The sequence below is a fragment of the Talpa occidentalis genome, unplaced genomic scaffold (assembly GCF_014898055.3).
Source record: "Talpa occidentalis isolate TD23 unplaced genomic scaffold, MPIMG_talOcc4v2.1, whole genome shotgun sequence".
NCBI lineage: Eukaryota > Metazoa > Chordata > Mammalia > Eulipotyphla > Talpidae > Talpa > Talpa occidentalis.
This window is the reverse complement of record NW_026555331.1, coordinates 22,238,306-22,263,491: the sequence shown is the minus strand read 5'-3', so window position 1 is coordinate 22,263,491 and position 25,186 is coordinate 22,238,306. Positions and strand designations below refer to the sequence as shown.

Genomic DNA, 25,186 nt, shown 5'->3' with positions numbered 1-25,186 from the left:
CTTCTATGTTCATTCACCTCTAAATGCCTATAGCTAGAAGTCTTCTAAGGACTGCCTTCTGACAGTCAACACGTGAGCCCAGAAGGACCTGGGTAACCTGTGTATGACTATCAGATGCAGACATAAGAGACCCCCCCATCTCCCATGATTTCAGTTGAGACAACCTCCCAGGTGTAATTTGCGCTGCAAAGTTTTAGGATGAAACTTGAATTTTTCCTGAAATTGTACCCTTACTTAGCATCTTTTTCCTTTACTAATTTCCCCACTTCCTTAATAGTTTTCTGGGAATACTTTCTTAATGAGTCACTTGCATATAAATCCTTGTCTTGGGTCCACTTTTTACAGAAATGACAGCTGCAGTCTGCATAAAAGTTGTCACTCTCTATTCCTGCATGAGGACTAAGACCTTGCACTGAAGTTCAGTTCAGGTCCCAAAACTGCAACTATTTGGCATAAGGAACCAGTGCCTCTAAGTGGGCAGGCTAAATGAAGTGGCAAAGGCTAGCTAAGTGATGGAACAGTGACAAGATAGAAAGACTTGTATTGACAGTGTCATGGGCAAATACAAGGGTGTATGTACTCTGATGCCTGAAGAGTTTCTGGGAAGATGCACTGAATATGTATTTCATGAGTATAAACAAAATCTATGAGCTTAAATGTAGTAAATATATGAGTGAAATATTTTACATTTTAATTATTTTACCACATTATAAAAACAGACATTCACTACATGTTTCAAAAACAAAATAATAGAATGACCTCCCAGAAAGGGATATCATGCCCTACTTAAAAAAAAAAAAAATGTTGTTCTTCTTTAGATGCATTTAAGGTGTTGGGATATGTGTCCATAAAATGGATAGGGGAGAACTGACATCTATCATCTTACCTCAGGAGAAGACAGATTTATGTGTCGGGATAATTTTAAATGTTACAGAGAATTTTCATCAGAACTAAATGAAAAATCCCAACAACTGCTTTATGTCAACAAAATAGTTGCTATCTATCATGCTCTAATTTTAGACCGTGTCCAGAGAGAGTTCATAAATATATACACTTAAAATTATGCCAATCCGTGGCCTTCTTCACAGATTCACTAGGAAATAGCTAAACGACATTCTCTGAATTATAGGGTGAAAACATGAACCAAATTTAGAAACAAATTAGTTTTTGTTGTCTTCAAATACCAAAAAAAAATGTGCCTGTTTAGTGTCACCCCATATATATTTTTTAACATAGTTAAGTTTTATTCTTTTGATTATTTTTACTAAACTAGTGAGAGGTATAATCTAAACTGAAGTTGACCTCACATGCTGTCTTTATTCTATCTGAATTATTTCCTTCTAGGTTCAGTCAATTTAAATCTTTCATTACTAAAATCCCAATGGGTTGTATTTTCTCAGTTGTGAGATTCACTGAAATCCTGGAGACATCAGCATTATCCTTATAAGAGCAATGGAGATGGAGGGAGGGAGGGAAGAAGGGAGAGAGATGGGGTGTGGAGAACTGGGCCATTAGTGTAAAATACAATTCTAACTGTGGGTTATTGTAAAAATCAATTCTATAGGTTAACTTAAAATAGTGGTAAACCAAAGGATCAAAATTAAAGTTTATAGCCAGATTTTGATTAAAAATAATAGGAAGTGAAAGTAATTATATCTTCCTAAGAAAATAAATTGGAATTTTTAGAGAGAAAAAAGAAGAGATAAAAGTTTGGCAGATTAGGTAAAATAAGGAGAAATATGATGACCTCTGAAATGTCTGGTAGCTCAGTAATGAGAATGCATTGAATTTAACAAAGCAGGTAGCTTATAGAACAGTAGATAATAACCACATTTTGATGACAATTATAGGCAATTACAATGACATAAAATATTTCTTTTTAAATATTTATTTATGCATATGAGAACTGGGGCACAGGTCAGAGGTGTGGGGGGTAAGAGGATTCACCAGAGACAGAGTGGGGAGCAGAACAGGCGGATTGACTGAAATGCATTGCATTTGGGGAGCAGTGAGTGAGACAGGAGAGGTCTGCTGCGCATGTGGGTTGCTCCCTGGCCTGGGATCGAACTTGTGCTGCAGTGGCTGCGGGCAGCTTCATAGGTAGCGTCCCAACCACTTGTGCCACCCGGGAGGCCCAAAGGATTTTGATCTTAATGTAAGATTAATACATTGTGTTTGTTCTTTACTTTATTTTTTTTTTTTTTTTAAAGATTTATTTATTTATTTATACAAGCACTGGGTACAGTCAGAAGTGCGGGAGGGTGAGAGAATTCACCAGAGACAGAGCGGGGAGCAGAGCAGGCAGAAGGACTGAGGTACACTGCAGAGGGGAGCAGCGGGCGACAGGAGAGGTCTGCACGCCATGTGGGACCCTCCTCCGGTGGCCGGGGAGCAGCCGGGGATCGAACCGGCACTGCAGAGGCTGCGGGCAGCTTTGCAACCCAGCGCTCAACCGCTGCGCCACCAGGGAGGCCCATGTTCTTTACTTTATAATGAATTTAATTCATGCTTAGTATAGGACACATATCTTACTGTTAGATATGTAACAGTAAATAACACATGTAAAGGATACATACCATGACCTTTGCAAATTAAGTATGTGATTTTAGACAAGTTATTTATACTTCATGTTAAAATGAAGACAATTAGAATATCTACTTCATGATCTTATTAGGATTAAATAATTCATAAAATGCTCTGCAAATAGTGTCTGCCGTATTGTTAAGTGTTCGGTAACTTGACTTTAACTTTTCAATACTTCATTATATTTAAAATGTTCTTACAACTCATAATTTGAACAGAGATGCATTTGATAAACATTTACTAACATTTATTGAACTGGTCCCATGGGTTAGAAAAAAAATTCCTGAAGGGTATAATTTAGTAATTTTCCTGAGCTTATACAAATAGTTTTGAAAGATTCGGCTTCTGCTGGTTCTTCTGATTCATAAATCAGGCCTTTCAGATGAGGCAAATGTAACTGACCCATGGAAAAGAACCCTGATGTTCTTAGGATCAGTTTTTATGAAGATTCTGGGAGGCAGGATTTATTTATTTTTTTATTTTTTTAAATATTTATTTAACTATTTATTTATTTATTTATTTATTTATTTATTTATTTATTTATTTATTTATACAAGCACTGGGTACAGTCAGAAGCACAGGAGGGTAAGAGAATTCACCAGAGCCAGAGCGGAGAGTAGAACAGGCAGACTGACAAATACACTGCTGAGGGGAGCAGCTGGCATAGCAGAAGAGGTCTGTCATGCCATGTGGGACCCTCACCAGCAGGTGGGGATCGAACCCACACTGCAGAGGCTGTGGGCAGCTTCGCAGCCCAGCCCTCAACCTCTGCGCCACCAGGGGAGGCCCAGAATTTAAATTTTAAATCAGGATCAAACTACAATTTGACCCAGGTTTTTTTTTTTTTTTTTTTTTTTTTTTTAGATTTTATTTTTGTATTTATACAAGAGCCAGGGTACAGGCCAGAGGTGCAGGAAGGTGAGAGGATTCACCAGAGACAGAGTGGGGAACAGAACAGGCAGAATGACGAAATACACTGCTGAGGGGAGCAGTGGGTGAGACAGGAGAGGTCTGCTCGCCATGTGGCGGGGATCGAACCATGACTGCATAGGCTACGGACAGCTTCACAGCTCAGCTCTCAATCGCCTGTGCCACCAGGGAGGCCCTTGACCCAGTTTTATGGACTCTAAAACCAAACATTCCTTAAACTAATACAAAAAGTTATCATATCTGTGAGAAATTTGGATTCTCTATAGCTTACAAAAAGAAGCAGGATAGGAAAGGACTAGCTAATATTTCAGTTGTTCTTACATTCATTCAGCATTACTTTTTTTTTTTAAGTATTGTGGTACATATAGATGAATTAGTTATCTTAGAGTCAAATAGAAAGGCAATCCAAACTTTTCAAATATCTGCAATATGAATCCTTATTACTACAGAGCACAACAGAGAAACATTGAAAGGAAAGCTAACTGTGCATAAAAACATGTTATACCTGAAGGATATGTCAAGCAGAAAAGACATGAAGTGAAAAGATATTATTTATGGCTTATTTAATATGAAATAAAATATCTACTTAACAGCTTTCAAAAATGTTTCAGAAAATATTCATTCATAATTTTAATGTGGCCATTTATATGTTAGTAATTAGGAGCAAAATTGTATTTTTTAAGTTAATCTTTTACCCAAAGTATTATATGTGTAAGTTTTATATAATGGATAAATAGAAAACATGAGTGAAATTATGCTTTCATTATGAATTTTCTTTACTTTTTTTTTAAAGATTTATTTATTTATTTATTTATACAAGAATGGGGGTACAGACCAGAAGTGCGGGAAAGTGAGAGGATTCACCAGAGACAGAGCAGGGAACAGAACAGTCCGACTGATGAAATACACTGCTGAGGGGAGCAGCAGGTGCCACAGGAGAGGTCTGCCGCAGCATGTGGGACCCTCCCCGGCCAGCTGGGATGGAACTGATGCTGCAGAGGCTGCAAGACAGCTTCGCAGCGCGGTAGTCAACAGCCTGCACCATCAGGGGAGGTCCTGTTATGAATTTTCTTTACTCCATTTTTCTCAAGATCTCTTTGCCTTTGTCTTTATGACTATGTTTTTCTACCACAAATGGGTTTCCTTACCTTATTTGTATTCACCGCTGTGATGACCCAGACACATTGTGCATTGCTGTCATACTGGAATGGAAAGTTGGGAGATGTAAAGGTTCCACTTGGTCCTTGAAGATTAGAGCCACACGTCTTCACTAAAAGAGAAATTGAATTTTACAAGATGAACACATGCCACATGCAAAATTCTTGCAACAAAATATTTTGCAAATAGATTTTAGATCAAATTGCACAATTATAATCACCTTGAAACATATATATGTATGTATTAAATACCATTCTAATATGACTTATCAAAATGAGTCTTTCACATCCTGAAGATTACTAAGTCAATATTTTCAATATTAATCAAATTTTTTATGAGTATAGGTGTAAGGCATGACAAACTGCCCTCTGACTGTAAATAGGTGAACTAAAAATTAGAGATGTATATTTATCCAATACTGTTTTAACAAAAATCTACAGAGAAGCAATGTCTTGGATTGATTAAGCAATTAAAATGTTTTTCATTTATATTTATTAAATACCATATTACTCAAAGGAATAACTGAGACATCTGTATCAAAAATACACTTTTTCTGTTCTTAGAACTGTGAATTAAACCAATCAGACCACAAAAAAACAGTTACACTGAAATAATTTTAATAAATTGCCACAAAAGTGAAATGTAATATCTTCTAATTTTTACTCCTTCTTTAAATTCTGAGAAACAGAAATAGTAGAAAAAAGGAGAAATTCTCCTAAATAGAACAATGATTATATGAAACCAAAACAAGCATTAGATTAATAAATGTTAGATCAAAATGTGGATGCCCCAAATGTGTGAAAACATTCAAAATTATCTTAGAGATTTTAAATAATGCAGTAAACTAAGAAAAATTTGGGAAGAATTACAAAATTTAAAGAAAGAAAAAAAAGTTGCTGTACTTGTAATATAAATGTCTACTTAAATCCAAGAGATTTAATAATGCATCTATAACACATAGTGTTCATTGCAGCACTAATTACAATATCTAAGTTAAAGATACAATATATGTATATGTGGGAGGGAGTGAAACGATTAGTTAAAAAGGTTTAATTAAAAGTTGCACACAACACAAATGATAAAGGACTGATCACAAAAATCTGCAAAGAGCTGATGAGACTCAACAACAACAAAGAAAATAATCCAGTCAAAAAATGGGCAGAAGAGCTAAAAAGAAACTTCTCGGAAGAGGAAATGCAAATGGCCAACAAGCATATGAAAAAATGTTCAACATCACTTGTAATCAGGGAAATGCAAATCAAAACTACCATGAGATACCATCTTACACCAGTGAGAATGGCACATATTAAAAAAACTAGCAACAACAAATGTTGGCGAGGGTGTGGAGAAAAAGGAACTCTCCTGCACTGCTGGTGGGAGTGCAAACTGGTCCAACCACTATGGAGAGCTGTGTGGAGATTTCTGGACCTACTAAACATAGAGCTTCCATATGATCCAGCAATTCCACTCCTAGGTATTTACCCAAAGGACACAGAAACATCAATTCCAAAGAACACCTGCACCCCTATGTTTATAGCAGCACTGTTTACAATAGCTAAGCTTTGGAAACAGCCCAAATGCCCAAAAATAGATGACTGGATCAAGAAGATGTGGTACATATATACCATGGAATATTACTCAGCATTCAAAAAAGATAAACACATGCAATTTGCAGCAACATGGATGGCGCTGGAAGGGATCATGCTCAGCGAAATAAGCCAGAAAGAAAAAGAAAAATACCGGATGGTCTCACTCATAGCAGGAATCTAGAAAACTTAAATAAGGGACCAGGAAAATGAATAACTATAAGAAAGTGAAAAACAAAATCAACAAAAAACTATGAACCAGAGACACTTTTTGGGGGTTGGGGGCGTGAGGGGAGGTATTGGGGTCAGAATGGGGGGGTTGCAATTGTATGGGGAATATAAAAATAAAATGTATTATTAAAAAAATTTAAAAAAAGAATACTGTTAAAAAAATAAAATAAAAAAAAAAGTTCCCCTGAAAACATTTAATTGACTGTCCTGCAGGGAAAAATTAATTTAGAAATTGAGACCACAAAATTTGTGATGCAGATTTGAGAGGTATTCAAACAGAAATTAACATTGCATTCACAGAAATGCATTTCTTCTAAATATTAAAAATAGATATACCATATTATTTTACAATTTCACTGCTAGGTATCTAGCCAAAGAATGCAAAAACACTAATTTGAAGGTATATATGAATGTCTATGTTCATTACAGCAGTATATATACAATAACCAAGTTATGGAAACAACTAAGTATCCAAGTATAGAGGAAAAGATTAGAAAATATCGTATGAATAATATATCAAATGAAATGCTACTCAGCCATAAAATATATTAACTCTTGCCATTTTCAACAACATGGAACTAGGGAAAATGATGCTGAGAGAAATAAGAAGGGGTAAGATGAATATTGGATGATTTCATTTATATGTGGAATAGTTTTATTCTGCAAATTGATGTATTCCACAAACATATGAGTGCACTTTCTAGTGAAAATTCATGCTGGACATTGAGAGACAATGTCCAGGCCAATGTCAAGGCCCCTGCCTTCATGGAATTTAGTCTTTATGGATATAGAAAGACTAAACTAACTGAATTTGCAACATGTTATGAAAGCAAAAGCTGAAGAAGGCTAATGGAAGTAAACAACAAATCAAGAAGGGTTATTTGTATGAAGTGATATAGAAAAATAATTATTTTATTTTTAATTTGTCTTTTCCCTCTCTGGTAATCTGGGAGTCTTTGTCCCTAGATTTTGTAAAAAAAACATCGTCAAGGAAAAAAAAAAAAACTCACTGTAAACAAACAGTTGAACATGTACATAATAAAAAAGGTATTTGTTTCCATTAAAACACTTTTTAAAGCAACATTTTTTAATTATTCAGTGATCATTATTATTAGATTATGCTGAATTGAAATGTTCTTGGTCATTTTGAGAAGACAATTCCTTCTCTAGTGGCAGATATATATGCTTTGAATATAAAAGAGTGGCCAGATGAAAAACTGACTTTGAGAAAATAAAATGACTCAAGAAATTAAATACTTACAAGTGTTACAAGAGTTACAGACTATATTAACTCAAATAGAAAATATTTCCAAAGTTATTAAAAATACTTTATAAATTAGATTAAAATATTTTTAATGAAGAAATTAGTACCCTAGAGAGGATAATGCTTAGCAAATGGGAAGGGTTTGGTAATTATTTTTCAACTGAGAACATAAAAGATTGGCTGAGAAAATGAACAAAACTTGGTAGAAATCTATTATTAAATTAGACAAAGGAAAAATGACAAGTGAGATTGCTACCAGTAGAGCATCTGTTCTCTTAATGGACATAAATAGGAATTGTGGCATTTTCTGGCGGAAAATAGATTCTATTAAACTAGATACAGATTTCTGGGTTGTGTGTCAGAATTTTAGTATTTCTGCAAGATAGTTGGTATGTTTGAAGAACTATGATTAAGCAGATTTTATTTTTCTCTCCAACTTCCTTTCTAGGAAGGAAACTCATAATAGTTTAAAACATACACACTGGGCCATCTTTGCTAAGATGTGCTACTTCTGATTTATTATGAAGTAGGACATTATGAAATAACACATTTCAACAATCACAACAAAAATGTAGATTTAACACAATGCCTTGAAATATGTTTATAACACTTAATATATCCATTTATTTTTTTCTTATTTTTTTTTTTTAGTTCTCAGTTGTTAGTATTTATCCTTATAAAAATCTTGTTTATATGTCTCTCCTTGCTCACTGTTTCACCGTATCATCCTATCTTGATACCAGGATGAGAAAACATGATATTAAATAAGCAATAAAAAATTATTTATATGGATTAATGATCCATTGTGCTTTCTAATAAAACAAAATAAAAGTTAATCTGCTAGTAAGAGAGACAAATTAGGTGGCAGGGCAGAATGAAATTAACATGCATAATATTTGTAAAACCATAGTATTTTTTTTTTTAAGATTTATTTATTTATTTATACAAGCACTAGGCACAGTCAGAAGCGCGGGAAGGTGACAGAATTCTCCAGAGCCAGAGCGGGGAACAGAACAGGCAGACTGGAAATACACTGCTGAGGGGAGCAGCGGGCGCGGCAGGAGAGGTCTGTCGCATCAGGTGGGACCCTTGCCAGTGGCCGGGGATCGAACCAACACTGCAGAGGCTGCGGGCAGCTTCGCAGCACAGTGCTCAACCGTTGCGCCATCAGGGGAGGCCCAAAACCATAGTACTCTTAAGGCTACCCAAGGAGCAAAACAGAGTGGAATAAAAACATAGATAGCATGAGTAGGAAGATGTTTTAGACTATGTAATCTACATTTTAAAAGGCAGGAAGCATCAGCTGTCAGCTTTTAATTTTAAAATACGCCATACTCTATGTTAGTTCCACACCATTCATATGGCATTTCCTTCAACTGGAATATTCTTTTTAAATGCTTTACTTGCTAGCTAAAATTCATTCGTTCAAACCATTACTTCTATCACATCACTTATGCTCTCATTTATACCTTGAGCTTCTTTATGTCAGCAACTACATCTTTCAATTCTTTCGTATCCTAATAACAATATGTTGACTTAGTGTATAGCACTTACTAAAAGTGCATACAAATTTTTCAAAACTTTTAGTGAAAATTAATGAAGTAAAATATATCCAAATGCAAAAAATGTAAAAGGCCAATGTTTGCAATAAATGGTTCAATTAGAAGTCAAGAAAAAGAGGCAATTCATAAAAATGTATTTCAGGGCAACTTGGTTATTATACATAATTCAAGAAAATCTTTCTAGGGAAATGTTAAGTGATTATTTTATGATGGTTAGTTATTCTTTTATGAAGGTATTTATTCAACATCAAACATTGACTTTAAATGCTTCAATGTAAAAAATGAATAAAATAGGAGTCTTTCTTTTAAAGACTAAATCTTGGAGAAGGGGCAGACAAAAAAATTCATTTTCATAATGTGTTATAAGTGCTAAAATAAAGGAAAACAGATGTTATGGTAACAAAAAGAGAACATTTTTGCAACTTGTAAGTTAAGAAAAGGTATCCTTGAGATAATATCAGAGTTGAATATGACATCACATGTAATTACAGCACATGAATTTAAGAGTATAAATTCAGGATGAGCTTCAGTGGGCAAAGAAGCACTAAATAGCATACCGTATATAAGAAAATATGATCTTTACATCTTTTCTATGAATCTAAAATTATTCCAAGACAAAAGTTTCATTTCTGAAAATAAATGGTAAAGAACAAAATGAATAAACAGGTAAGAGGATTTTTGTTGTTGTTGTTAAGCAATGTAAAATACATGACTTATGAGCAGGGTGTTCAAGATGGTGTCATACGAGGAACCTGGATTCACAGCCTCTCATGGACAGAACAAATATACAATTGTGTACAGACAATTTAAGAGGAAGAAGATGTGAAAACTGGACAAAGAAGTCTTACAACAAAGGATAAAAGAACAGCACTGAAAAAAAGAACTTAGCTCTCTCTGAGGAGGAGACCATACCACAGATGTTAAGATTTGTAGTGAGGAGGAAATCTAAAGCATCTACCTGCGAGAGGCAGGATGCTTGGGGACAATTTCCATGTCAGAAACACTGGCAGGCACTGTCTTGGCAATTTTATGCAAACTTGCTAAGTCCAACATTTTAAAATCCTCTAACCAGCCGGTAACTGTGGATGAGCCCTGCTAAGAACTCCACAGACTCCCAGTGTAGCCAGCACAGGAAACTGCTGTATCCAGCACCGAACACTGCCCACTACCCACAAATGATTGGATCCAATAAGCATACATCTGCATCCAATAAGCCATACACCTGCAACCAGCAGCTACACCTACTTTTCTGATTTTGCTTCCTTTTTGTCTCTGGGAAAGGTAAAAAATGCCAGCTATTAAGTCTGCTTTGTCTTTTGTATAATTCTCAATTATCAGCTTATTGCAGAGCTTTCAGGTTCCACCTGATAGACAATTAGTTGTTTTGTGATTTTGTGGGGGTGCTGTACTATACATTACAACATGTTAATGGCAACCTTGGTGAATGGAAATTATGGAAACAAAGTGTAAACTTCACCTTCTATTATAGTGGAAAACTATCATATTTAAGTTAGTTAACACAGTGTTTTTGAGAACCAAGAAATAAATAAAAAGCTTGTTAATTCAAACATTATTTACACTTACTAAGGGTCCTTCCTCTATCATTTATCTAATCCCATTCTTTCAGATTTAAATTGGCACTACTCTGTGGAGCTTCCCCTGTTAGCCCTCATCCCAGTCAAATTCATGCAGTATGCTCTTCCATCTGTGTTCCCATATTTTTTAAAAATTATTTATTAAAAATTATTATTTTATTATCTTCTAGTGTATAATTTTCTTCAGTTTACTTAAAGTTCTAGGGGAACAATTATCATATAATATTACTGGTTGGTTCTTGATTACTCCTGTAGAAAGTATTTAGTGAATGAATGACATCCTTAGGAGATGGAATCTTGATTGAGACACCAAACTAGGGGTCCAGGCTGCCAAGATGAGCAACAGGGCAAAATGAGTTATATAAGACGAAAAAAGTAACCTCATGATAATATTGTGACACATTAATCTGAGCATGACTAAATGAAAAATTTTTGTACCTTTACTTTGAGGAAATAAAGTCAACCATAAAATGGAACATATGTCTAAGGCAATGCTTTAAGACTTGTTACTCATAGTTTTCACAAATTTGGAATGTGATTGTTTCCTATTTGCCAAGACTCTTCTTGATCTCATGTTTTTTAGTGGGTATGGAATTCAAACCTTCTCTGAGTCCAGACCTTATGCTCTTAAAATGGTACAGAAAACTGCTGTATAATCATAACAAATGAGAACAGCATTATTTTTCTTAGTCTCCATATTATTTAGTTGTATAGCTCATGTCGATGAATAGACTAACATTTTCAAAATGTTTATGATCATATAATTAGAGAAACAAAATTCTTACTTATTAATATGTTGATAGTAAGACGCTCACTATATATTCAACATGCTAGGAAGACAAAAATCACATTATATCTGGATCATTAAGTAACCTAGAAAAGAAGATGAGTGATGAATTATTTAGCTAAGAGGATATTTACAGGAGAGTAACTTATAATATTGAAATAAACATTATTAAAGATTTTTATAGGAATTTCCATTCTTCATATTTATTAAATTAAAAATGTCTACACCAACCAATCAGAAAAATGAAACTTTCACAAATTCTAAGCATCAGGGTTGTTTTCTTTTTTTCTGTTGTTGATTTAGAATAAACATGGAGTATAAACTTTCATGTACATGGTGTATAAATTCTGAGGATCTAATTCACAGTGTGGTGATATACAGTTAATTTTATGGCATTGCATACTTGAAAGATGCTAAGAGTAAATTTTCAGCATTCTCACCACACACACAAGCACATGCACAGTAGTTAACTGAGTTGATGGATGTGTTAATTAATTTGATCTTGGTAATCATTAAAAATGTAAATGCACATCAAATCACATCGTACACTTTAAATATATACAACCATATTTGTCAGTTACTCTTCAATAAACTTGGGAAAAGGAACTACAAAAAAATCTTTGATATAGATGCTACACAAATTTAACTCTGAAATCAAATTGCTTAGCATAAAAATAAAATTTGACGATAAATTTGTGTATGTGTACATTTTGTTTACCCCTTTTTAACACTCAACCCAAAATACATGCATAGTCAAACATTCTTTGTTATAAACTGTGTATTGTTATATAACTGTTATGGTTTGGTTGTTTAACTCTATGAATTAGCAGACCAAAGCAACTGCTAGATTGCGCGCCATGTATTCCGCCTCCAGTTCGCCGCAGAGGGCAGTTCGCAACCCAGCGCTCACCATCCTAAATGTATTGGTTTAACTGATACCAAATTATTCTATTTACTCCCAATGGAGGGTTCAAGATCAAATCAGTTGCAAACTCAATATATGTCCCTGTTACCTTACGCTCTAGTCTTTGACTTTTAAATAGTTTCTATCTTAGGAGATGTGCTGAACTGTTCAATGCCATAGTGTAAATCTGTGGTACTAATTCTTAAAGATGGCAGCAATCTTCAGTAACAATAACTTTGTCATGAGAGTTTACTATATACCATTATATTTGGAGCATTACCTCTTTATAGTATTTAATCAATTAAAACAAAACAAAGCAACACAACACAGGAGTACTATATGCTCCTTTTGAGAACTCTAGCCTAAAGAAGTCTGATTGCATGGGTTCAAATCCTGGCTGTACAGTCTCCTATCAATTTGCCTACACTGAATCCCTGGATCCCTTTGTGCTTTTGTTTCCTCATTTGTAAGAGAAAAGATAATGTAGTATCCTGTAGGTCTGTTGAGAGTGTCCAAAGAATTAATATACTTAAAGCTTGTCTAACATGGAATAAGATCTCTATATGTTAGTTGTTATATTTTTACTATTATTTGAATTTTACAAAGAAGTTAGCTCAGATGAGAGAATTTAAATCATTCACATAAGTTTAATTGAATTCACAGCAGCTAAATGGTAAAGTCTAAGTTCTTATCTACTATGCTGTAAACATGTTATATTTTTATCAATTTTGGTTTATTTTTGATGTAAAATAAATATTACAGGATAAATAGTCTAATCAGCCACTGTAACTTTTATTTGCATACATGAATATATTTTAATGTAAGTACTATTATACCATTACTTATGCACATTTATAGTATGTCAATTTTTTTTACTGTTTGACTACATGAAAATCATTCTCATTAATCTATATGCTGTTTATATCAATACTTAAACTAAAACACATTCAATCCTCTGAACCTTGAAGGCTAAAATCTTGTAAATATGTAATGCATAATTCCATTTCACATACACAAATTTTCTGCATAATATTTTATGGTATGGATAATGTACATAACATCTTAAAAATCACATGATAGGCCTTTATGTAGAAAAATAGTCTATACAATCCAATTATGCAGAGTTATCATTAATTTCCGACAGCACATAGATCATCACCAAAAGACAGTAATAAAAGTACATTGTTTAGTCCATAAATAAATCCAAACATGAAGCATTGTACCTGTTTGTCATTGAAAAGTGTGTTCTTACAGCTGTCCTGGATAGGAAGTTGTGCAACATTTTCAGCTGTGCAGTAAGCCATAGTAAATTATTTCATCAACTGCTATTTTTATATGTATATATTTAACCACAGAATAAGAAATCCACACCAGAAACAAAACCAAAATCAAGCCAAAACAACAAAAACAAAAATCTATAAACCTAGTGTAGAAATTGACCCCAATGTCATTCTATAGAAACATATGAGTGATTTCATCATTTCCTGCTATTAGCACAAACAAAGCCCATATGGGTTAGGAAAAAAGTCTGAATATCCTTTGAGATTGTGATTATACACAGAGACAGAAAGGAATAGAAGAGAGGTGTGAGTTATCCGTCTGTTTCCTATGGGGGATATAAGTTTCTGCATATTCAGAATCATATGACCCAAAGCCAAAGATCAAGCAGGGATTGATTGTTATTATCTGATGTAAAAGGAAAGCCAGGCACTTTAAAGGAAGGCATAAACTTATGCCTCAGACTATGTTCCCAGAAATTATAAATTATACCTGAGACAGGAGTGTATGTGTAGGAGGTTTATTGGTAATAAAGTCTCAGGGAGTAGAAATGAAGAACAGGTGGGAGTAAAACAAACCTGAATGCAGGAAAGGAAGTACAAGGATATGTTATCTAAGTGGCTACCACTATAGATGCCTCTTATGAAACTTTTTAAATGTCTATCAGAGAAGCATAGGAAATAGAAAAAAGCAGGATCTCTTATTTCCTTTTAGGTCAACAATTGATTCATGTTCCTCTACAGCTTCAAGGAACATCTGTGTAAAGGCTAAGTTGATTCATAGACTTTGTGTCCCAGGTATCAAAATGGCCAGATATTAAACAATAAGATGCAGAAGGAGAGACCCAATCAGATGCAGCTAATCAACACTTTCACTGGTCACCACAGGAGTGACCAATCTGAGCTAAAGAGAATTTATAAAGTGTACAAAGGAATTTTTGGACACACACTCTCCCTCATAAAATCCATATATTAAGACAACCAATTACCAAAAATCAATGCCACTGACTATTTTTAGAAAGTTAAATCATTTAGGAAATGGGTTGTTTTAAAACTGAAGGCAAATCTCTACTTTGCAATATTGTATTCTCTAATGGGAAAAGGGAAAGTTAAATGCACTCTGGGTTTTTCTCCAAAATTTTCCCCTCACTGCCCCTCAATTTTTCACATTTTACTTCTAATTCTTATAATTGAAATGCCAGGAAAATCCCCTGCTCTATTTCTGTCTCAAATAATAGATTTAGAGAGCAATGAGATGCCATCATTACCCTGATGATATTCAGCTGTGCCATTCATTTCCTCTGGACTCAGATGGTGCTGAGCCTCTATGCTCCCTTCAGCAGCCAAGTCCTGAGGAGAAATGAGCTGGCATACTTCCAAATTGTTAAAGACAGAGAGATCTGGCTGGTATGCTTGAGAAACACCAAGGGACTTGAAAAGAGGAAGTTAGGGTGTTTTCAAATGAGGTGACTCACACAGACCTACCTAGTGTCAGTCTATTTCTAGATCTCAATTTGCCCAAGTTTGTTCAGGCAGCACCTATGGAAATGAATGCCTTTTGTCTACCTGCGTTTAACTTGAACCTTTAAATCCTGACTCAGTGATTCAATGTTTGCCTGAGAATTCTTCAAACTTATTTATGAGTAAGAAATCAAAACTTGTGTGTTGGTTATATTGGTCCTACGAAACAGAAAACCTAGAATTCCTCAAAAGAAAAAGAGTATGCCTAAAGTATCATTTATAGATGTACAGTCTTTATCCATTTTTTTTTAAATAATTTTAAAGTAGAACACACTAAGTAAACTTAGATCTTAGTGACTCTACCCTCCTTTCCCACCTCCAGAAAATCTTGTAAAAATATATATTTAAAGACAGGTGCTCACGACCTTATAATTGGCCTGGAGTGCTCCCCTGTAAGACTCCTATCTTCAGATAAGCCCTGACAAGCTCATCCCTGCTGAGGAAATGAAGAAGAAAGTTGCTTTCAGAATGTATTTTTAAGTATATAATATATGTGAAATTAGCATAGTTTTAAAAACACACAAGAAAGCACTTGACAATTTTTAAATGCACAATTTTTACAGTGTCATAGAACTATACTGTAGTCAGTTTTGTCACTAATGGTATATTTACCATTAAAATTCATGGGAGAAATAAAACATCAGTGACATCTTTCCCATCAAAATGCATCAAGTGACAATAGCATTTTACTGTGTGGTTAAATTGCCATTATCTAAGATAGATGACAGCTCTTTCAATGATTGCCAGCACTATGTTCAAAGGTGATAATAATGTCTTTGCTTTAAGTTTCTGGTGTAGAGTGGTTAATGAAAAAAAAAAAAAAAACTTGATGTAAAGATCACTAGTTTAGAAAAACAAGGCAATGTTATTTTCTCCAACCTTATAATAGTTTCATCATGATGCCATAAAACATGCCAAATAAAATTCTTTTTTATTAAATGACTTCATATTATAGGGCAAGGATATTATAAATATATGATAGTTAGGATAAAGCCATGGTCCTTCAGGAGGCTGCTAAATTCAAGATGGTACTCAAATTTCCAAAATATCTAGAATTTCTACACTCAATTTTTTGAAATCTAGTTCATCTTCAAACTTTTATCAATTTCCATATTACAAAGCATTTATCAAAGTCTGGAAAATTAATTTGCAATAAAATACCACATTTGTAGATGCTTAATAGGTAACTGCTGAAGGATAATACCTGAGTTGTACATCTTGTTTTTCTATCTGTTGTTAACTTAGTGAATGTATTTATTTTGGGAAGAGGGCTTTGGAAGAAGAGGGTGGAAAAGATAATGCATAAAAAAAGACACTGAGTTAATGCATTATTCTTCAGGATTTCTAAGAGCTAAGGGATGCTATATTATCTTATTATGTATATTTATATTATTTACATTATTTATAAGAAGTCATTTACATTTAAAATATAAGTATATAATGGTCTTTAACATTCGTAATATTCCAGAGAGGAGAGCAGGATGCATATGATCTTCCCAATTCTGAACAACAGATATTGAGGTCCCATTTTTAATGATCTATTCACAAACAACAAAATGAGTTTTGTTGAGGGTTTCCTTTACAAATAGGTATCAACAACTGACCTTGCATGTGCTAACTAAATTATTATCCATAAAAATATTTTTATAATTTATCTTCCCCTTTCTACTTTGTGCAAATCGCAATACAATAAAATTTTAAGCAAGTTGCAATGTTAAATAACTTCATAAATTTACAGTGCCTCATAAAAACTAACAAGACAAAGGATACTAGTCAGATATATCTTAGTGCTTGAAGACGGTGATATTCATGGAATGACTTAAAAAACATCCTTCTTATGCTTGAAGAACTAAATTTTCCTGCCAATGATATAATTATGCTAAGCTACCTTATGGCACTATATTTCTGTTGAGTTTTCATTAGTAAAATTTATCAAATAGTAAGCATTTCTGTTTTAATTATTCATAGCAGTTCTTAAACCCAATTTTTATGTTACCTGTGAAGAATTCTGTTAGAGATTAGTGCTCTAGTGGTTACTTTTCTCTTTACAGAAGAAAAATGCCAGGTTAAGGAATTTTGACTTGAATAATAAACCAATAAATTGTATGCAGAATGCAGCAGCATTTTGACGGTATTTTTAATAATTTTAGTTGTGATATATGAAAAGGAGAGATGTGAAATATGTGAAGATAAATATGATAGATACGAAAAAAACAAGAAGTGAGAATAGTTAGAAAATGATTGTAGTGGGCCTCCCCTGGTGGCACAGGCAGTAGAATGTCCTGCTGTGAAGCTGTCCACAGCCTCTGCAGCACCAGTTCCATCCCAACTGGCCTGGAAGGGTCCCACATGGCACTGCAGACCTCTCCTGTCATGCCCACTGCTCCCCTCAGCAGTGTATTTTGTCAGTCTGCCTGTTCTGTTCCCCGCTCTGTCTCTGGTGAGTCCTCTAACCCTCCCGCACATCTGGCCTATACCCCAGTTCTTGTATAAATAAATAAATAAATAAATCTTTAAAAAAAGAAAAGAAAATGATTGTAGTAACACTGCTCAAACAAGCATTTTCCGAAATTTGCAGCCTAGATTAGCAATACTTGTAGCTATGTAACAAGTAGCATTTCTACTTTTGACAGTAAATAAAAATGAATGTATCAGAAATTTTGAAAAGTTGTGTTGTTAAAATAACAAATCATGCATTTATCTGAATAGCTTTTAATTAGTGCACTTATTAATATTTTTAAATAATTTTAGGAAATGCTAGCCTCAACAATATAATGATTCCATATATTATTGATATAATATAAATTACTATAAATTCATTTTATCATATTATATATTATGTATTCTACATAAATTTATAACATTGTTCTTAGACATTCCACTTCATTTAGTGTATATACTAATCCACAATTTAAAATATTTTATTACATATTTTATTTCAAATAAAGGTCTTGTGTCTATCCACTTAGGATTTGCTTGTCTTTTAAAAATCAAAGTTCTGGCCTCCCCGGTGGCGCAGCGTTGAGCGCTGGGTTGCGAAGCTGCCCGCAGCCTCTGCGGCGCCTTTCGATCCCGGCTTTCCGGCCACTAGGAGGGTCCCACATGGCGCGCAGACCTCTCCTGCCGCTGCTCCCCTCAGCAGTGTACTTGGGTCCTTCTGCCTGCTCTGCTCCCCGCTCTGGCTCTGTGAATTCTCTCACCCTCCCGCGCTTCTGACTGTACCCAGTGCATGATAAACAAACAAACAAACTATAAATAAACATGCAAAAAAAAAAAAAGACTCTTAAAAAAAAAAAAAATCAAAGTTCTGCTGTCAAGTCTCTATGTTAGATGTCCTCTGTGTAAGTTCTTTTTGACTCTAGTCTTTAACATCAAAAGTACTGCTAAGCTGTAATATCTTTATAAGTAAATTGGTAGGTGCATTTCAATATCCTTCTTTCTAATTTGTTTAAAATTGATTTTAAAATCTAGATAGTGTCTGACAGTGCCTCTTATTTTCTTTCTTAGTTATTATATTTATAAAATAAGGTAATCATATATCCCCCAGATTTTAACTTTACTCAGTAGTTTTACCTTACTTGGGGGAAAAAAAAAATATTCACAATAGACATGTCTTTGCTCCTTGCTAGAAGAAAAATTAAAAAGCATGTAAAAATATCTAATGTGGACTTTGCGGTTCATAATTCAGAACAGTACTCTATTTTAATCAATATATTCATGGTTATGATAAGAAAACTGGAGTTATTTTCTGAAAAGCATATATTTTGCAAAAACATGTTTTTTATGATATTCTATTTAAAAAAAAATACACTGAACTAGTAGGAAAAATATAATATGCCATACTTGAAATAATTTGAAAATAGCCTTTATGAGAAAAATAACAAAATAAATGTAAACGATGATAAAAGAAACTTTTCAAAAGACATTCTTTATAGCCTTTCTTACATAGTACTGTAAAACAATAGTAAATGAATGAAAATTTTATTAAAAGAAAGAAAAAAAACTAGCCCATACATTTTACGTTTACCTACAAAGGTAAAGCCTTTTATCCCTGGGAATATATATTTAGAAAAGCAATAAAAAATTCCTTCATTTATTTTGCTTTATGGTTTTATATCTAAAGATTTTTGTTGGCTCTCTGTTCTATTAGAAATATCCACGGAGATATGAAATGTGTTTGGGGCCTCCCCGGTGGCGCAGCGGTTGAGCGCTGGGTTGCGAAGCTGCCTGAGGCCTCTGCGGCGCGGGTTCGATCCCCGGCTGCTCCCCGGCCACCAGAGGAGGGTCCCACATGGCGCGCAGACCTCTCCTGCCGCCCGCTGCTCCCCTCAGCAGTGGACTTCGGTCCTTCTGCCTACTCTGCTCCCCACTCTGGCTCTGGTGAATCCTCTCACCCTCCCGTGCTTCTGACTGTACCCAGTGCTTGCATAAATAAATAAATAAATCTTTAAAAAAAAAAAAGAGAGAAGCAATATTACTATTTACTTTCATTATCACTCATCTTAAACATGGATATATATTTATTCTTCAAATTTGAAACAGTAACTTATGCAAAGCCAAGAAAATGACGATGGACTTTCATTAAAATAGGTGAAGAATATATAACTCATACAAGATGTCTCTTTCACCTTATGTCAAAACTGAAAATTTTCTAATGAAATAGTCCTCAGCAAAGACATCAGTCATAAATATTGATCTTAAGTACATAATAAAAATGTGAAATTTGAAATAAGTATTTGCATTTTTAAAATAAGGTGGTTAAAATGGTAAGCCCATAAAGCAAATGCTATACAGACTGGAGTTTCAACAGACAACAGGAAATTATGAAACTAATATGCTATGTGTGCCTTAGTGGTGGGTGCACTGTGGTAACCTATATAGGAAAAAAGCATGAGCCTATACCTGTGAATCATATACAATGTTGCAAAATGAATGTTACATCCAAAAAAGAGAGAAATCTTGGCACAAACTTTAAATAATCTGTTTCATAAAGTCACATATAGTTATTTTCCTTCTTAAATTTTTTTCCATATGCAACCCTATATTTGCCTTCTTCCATTTCCTCAGAATACATAAGCTAGAGGTGGTTAAAAAGGACAGCATGAGTGAAAATGAAATGCAGCTCATTCAGTTGTGACCCTATTTCATTTCTTCCCAAGAAACACTTATCTCAAAAGTAAATCAGTACCATTTCCAGCTGGTAATACATGATAAGTATGAAAATGAGTCCATAGTTTACATTTAACATGCAAATTTATGTTGCTCTATGTATATGGATGTGTCCAGGAAGAAGAGGTGAGTTGATGCTTCAGCTGGGTGACCTAAATGTATCAAACTTCCACTTAGCCACTCTGTAGAACAGGAATATGATGATGTAACTAAATGTTCCAACCAGCCTGCCAGTGAGTACATTACTCCTTGGGGATGAGGTGAGGGAGAGACTCCCTAAGGGAAAAAGAAAAACAAAACAAAACATAATTTCAAGTTGTTTTTTGAAACCTCAATGCAATAATCATCTGACTATCTCAGAGAGGGGTGTACTAACTGAATTATCATCCAGAGACTTTGATTTAATTGGTATAGGTTGGGACCTGGGCCGTGGACTTTTATTTTTAAAAGCTCCCCAGAGGATTTTAAGTGTACCCCAGAATGATGCCCACATTAAATAAAACCCACAGGGTATGTTCTTGTTTCTCAGAGGCTGACTGCTTGGTGACTTCCCCTAGAGTCCTATTACTATTCATTTCATCTTCAGTTTCATTTTACTTCATCAAAGAATGTCTGAATTTCTTTCTCTCCTTAGATAACCTAACCTACTTAATAGCGGGGAAAATGAGGGGAGGAAAAACAATGATGGATTCTTTTGTTCCCAACTGTAATTTTCTATATATTCATTGTTTTGTTTCTAGTAGTCTTCCTCAAAAAAGGTGTATTCCTGCACAAGGGCAATTCCATCCCCTCTATTTCATATATTTCATATCTTTCATAGTCTTTGTATCCTAAAAATGTAATCTTCCAATTTACTCAACCATCACCCCATAAAGCGGATCACTGATCTTCTTGAGGAAATATATTTTATTTAAATTTTACTTCATTAATTTAATAAATGTCATTAGAAGGTAAATGTTCAATAAATGAATGATTTCTAAACAAAAGAAATATGTAACAACACTCAACTTAGATATAAAGTGAATAAACATCATTTTGTGATCAATGAACTTATTTCCCAAAGGTTAATTTTATTATCTTTGTCTTCTGCCTTTCTTTTGTTTTGAATTGTCTTTAAGCCTTAAATATTGTCTGTAATCCATGCGTCTGTTGCTTTAGGGATAGTTTCTGGATGTTTTATTGTGTTTTCAATGAGAGTGCAAATCCCTCAAAGGCTAGATTTGTTCAGTTCATTCTTTGCTTCTTACACTGGGCCCAGAAGAGTGGAAAGTAAAGTATTCATTTATTCAAGTATTTGTGAGCATGTCTACTCTATTCCAGGCATTGCTAGTTGTTGGTTATGCTGATATTATATAGCTATATACAAAAAAATTACTGTAAGACTAGCTAAAAATAGAACACAGTCCATATCATACTAGAAGGAAAAGTATATCAAAATATGATAAATTCAAGGGTAAAAATCATGATTTTTAAATATCAAATAATTTTAATTTCAATATTAATTTTTTAAAGATTTATTTGTTTATTTTTATATAAGCACTGGCTACAGTCAGAAGCAAAGGAGGGTGAGAGGATTCACCAGAGCCAGAGCGGGGAGCAGAACAGGTAGACTGACAAAATACACTGCTGAGGGGAGCAGCGGGCATGGCAGGAGAGGTCTACACACCATGTGGGACCCTGGCCAGCAGCCTGGGATCGAACTGGCACTGCAGAGGCTGCAGGCAGCTTCGCAGCCCAGCACTCAACCGCTGTGCCACCAGGGGAGGCCCCAATATTAACAAATTTCCCATCACAAACCTACAGACAATATACTACTAAATAGTGAAAATTTGGCCTCCCCGGTGGTGCAGCGGTTGAGCTCTGGGTTGCGAAGCTGCCTGCAGCCTCTGCAGCGCCAGTTCGATCCCCAGCTGCTCCCCCGCCACAGGAGGAGGGTCCCACATGACGCGCAGACCTCTCCTGCCGCCTGCTGGTCCCCTCAGCAGTGTACTTCCGCTCTGCTCCCTGCTCTGGCTCTGGTGTATTCTCTCACCCTCCTGTGCTTCTGACTGTACCCAGTGCTTGTATAAATAAATGAATAAATAAATAAATCTTTAAAAATAAATAAGTAAATGAATGAATGAATAAATAAATAAATAAATAGTGAAAATTGAAATTTGTCCTGTTAAGATCAGGAACAAGACAAGGATGAACACTGTCATCATTTCTGTTTAATTTGTTATTAGAGGTTGTAGTTGGAGCAAGCAAACAACAGTAAATATCAGGAATCCAGATTGGAAAAGAAGTGAAGGTGTCATTATTTACAGACAATATGATCTATAATTAATAAAACCCAAATACCCCAACAACAACAACAACACACTATATAGGAATATAGAAAAGTGGCATGTTATAAAATCAATGTAAAAAATCTTTTGCATTTTTATTTAAAAATAATCAATGAGAAGGAAAAGGCATTGAGATAACTCTATCCATAATCACATCAAAAATAATCAAACATTGAGGAATTAACCTAATCAAGAAGGTAAGGGTCTTACACAATGAAAACTACAAGACTTACTAAAGGATACATATCATGACAGAGGGCATAGAAAGACATCCCTTGCTCATTGGGCCTCCCTGGTGGCACAAGGGGTTAAGCACAGCACTGTGAAGCTATCTGCAGCCTCTGTAGTACCAGTTCTATCCCTAGGCCAGCCAGCCAGGGAGCTACCCAACTGGCGCAGCAGACCTCTCCTGTCTCGCATGCTGTTCCCTTCAGCAGTGTATTTCAGTCAGTCTGCCTGTTCTGTTCCCCACTCTGCCTCTGGTGAATCCTCTCACTCCCTGTACCTCTGGACTGTACTCCAGTTCCTGTATGCATAAATAAAGAAAAGACATCCTGTGTTCATGAACGGGAAAATCAATATGGTCAAATTGACCATTCTAACAGAAGCAATATACAAATATAACAAGTCCATTAAAATTCAAAAAATAATGTTCAAAGAAACTAATCAAAAATGGTAAAATTTATATGGAACCATAAAATGCTAAAGCAATCCTGAAGAAAAAAAAGGAAAAAAAAATGAGGCATCACTTTACTTGACTTTAAAATGTAATATAAAGTGGGCCTCCTGGTGGTGCAAGGGTTTTTTAAGCACCGCACAATGAAGCAATCCACAGCCTCTGTAGCGCAAGTTCAATCCCCAGCCGGCCAGGGAGCAACCCATATGGCAAAGCAGACCTCTCCTGTCTCGCCCGCTGCTCCCCTCAGCAGTGTATTTCAGTAGATGTGCCTGTTCTGCTCCCCACTCTGTCTCTGGTGAACCCTCTCACCACCCACTCCTCTGGTCTGTACCCAGCTCTTGTATGCATAAATAAATAAATCTTTAAAAAATAATAAAATAAAATATACTATAAAACAATAATAATTTCAAATATGGTATTGAAATAAAAACAGATATATAGGTCAACAGAACAGAATCAAAAGCCCCAAATACATCCACATATATATCAATATATATATTTTAAAAAACTTAACAGCTAAATGTAAAAGAATAAAGTAGGATCATTCTCTAATTCCATACATAAAGTAAGTTTTTTACTTTTTACACAAAAGTAAAAGTACATGCATTAAAAACTAAGATATAAGTCCTACAACACTAAAAGAAATAGAGAAATCATTGGCGATAATTTTCATATCGATGACAGATGTTCTGGATATTCGACCCCCAAGGAAAGGGGGGAAAAGCAAAAATAAACAATTCAGATTACATCAAATTTAAAAGCAACATATTTTACACAGCAAAATAAAGTATAAGGAGATTTAAAAAAATCCTACTAAATGGGAGAAAATAGTCACATGCTATGCAAAAGACAAGGACCAAGATGCGAAAAAAAGCTTATTCAATTTAATAAAATATTCAATGACCCAATTAATAAATGGACAGCATATCATGACAAATTTTCACCCAAAAGGCTATCTCGGCAACTAATAGATATGTGCAAAAATGGTCAACATCGTTTTTAATAAGGGAAATGCAGGTCAACATCATAATAATATATTACCTCTCACCTATGAAAATAGTGCATATTAAAAGGAACCTCAGGGACTCCCCTGGTGGGGCAGCAGTTGAGCGCTGGGCTAGGAGACTGCCCTCAGCATCTGCAGCGCCAGTTCGTTGCCTGGCTGCTGGCAAGGGATCCCACAAAAATAAATAAACAAACAAACAAACAAACAAATAAATAAATAAAAAGAACCTCAACAAAAAGTGCTGTAGAGGATGCACTAAAATAAAAGGAAGAACTCTAGAACTTTATTATACTGTTGATCAGAATGTAAACCCATTTATAGCCATTTTGAAGAGTAATCTGGATTTACCCTAGAAAATTAAAAAAGGAAATACCATATGACAAAGCAATCTCATTCTATCCAAAAAACATAAAACCATAAACTCAAAAACTATAACCTCCACTATGTTTACTGCAGCATTATTTACAATGGCTAGGATATGAAGCAACCTAAGTGTCTACTGACAAAGGACTGAGACACGAAGATGTGGTATATAAGGAAAGACCGAAATTTTTTTATGGCAAAATGGTAGGAGTTCAGGTGAACTGTGAGGAATAAATAAATCAGA

The 25,186-nt window shown here is 34.7% G+C and overlaps 1 protein-coding gene across 4 annotated transcripts in view; it reads right to left on the bottom strand.

The window, feature by feature from the left end:
- Positions 1-25,186, bottom strand: part of CSMD3 (CUB and Sushi multiple domains 3) — an 831,873-nt gene that overhangs the window by 423,731 nt on the left and 382,956 nt on the right. For all 4 annotated transcript variants that reach the window (XM_054692020.1, XM_054692021.1, XM_054692022.1 and 1 more), the window contains one exon: positions 4,662-4,783. In XM_054692020.1, coding sequence (XP_054547995.1) covers positions 4,662-4,783 — 122 coding nt within the window. The remainder of the gene's footprint in view (positions 1-4,661; positions 4,784-25,186) is intronic.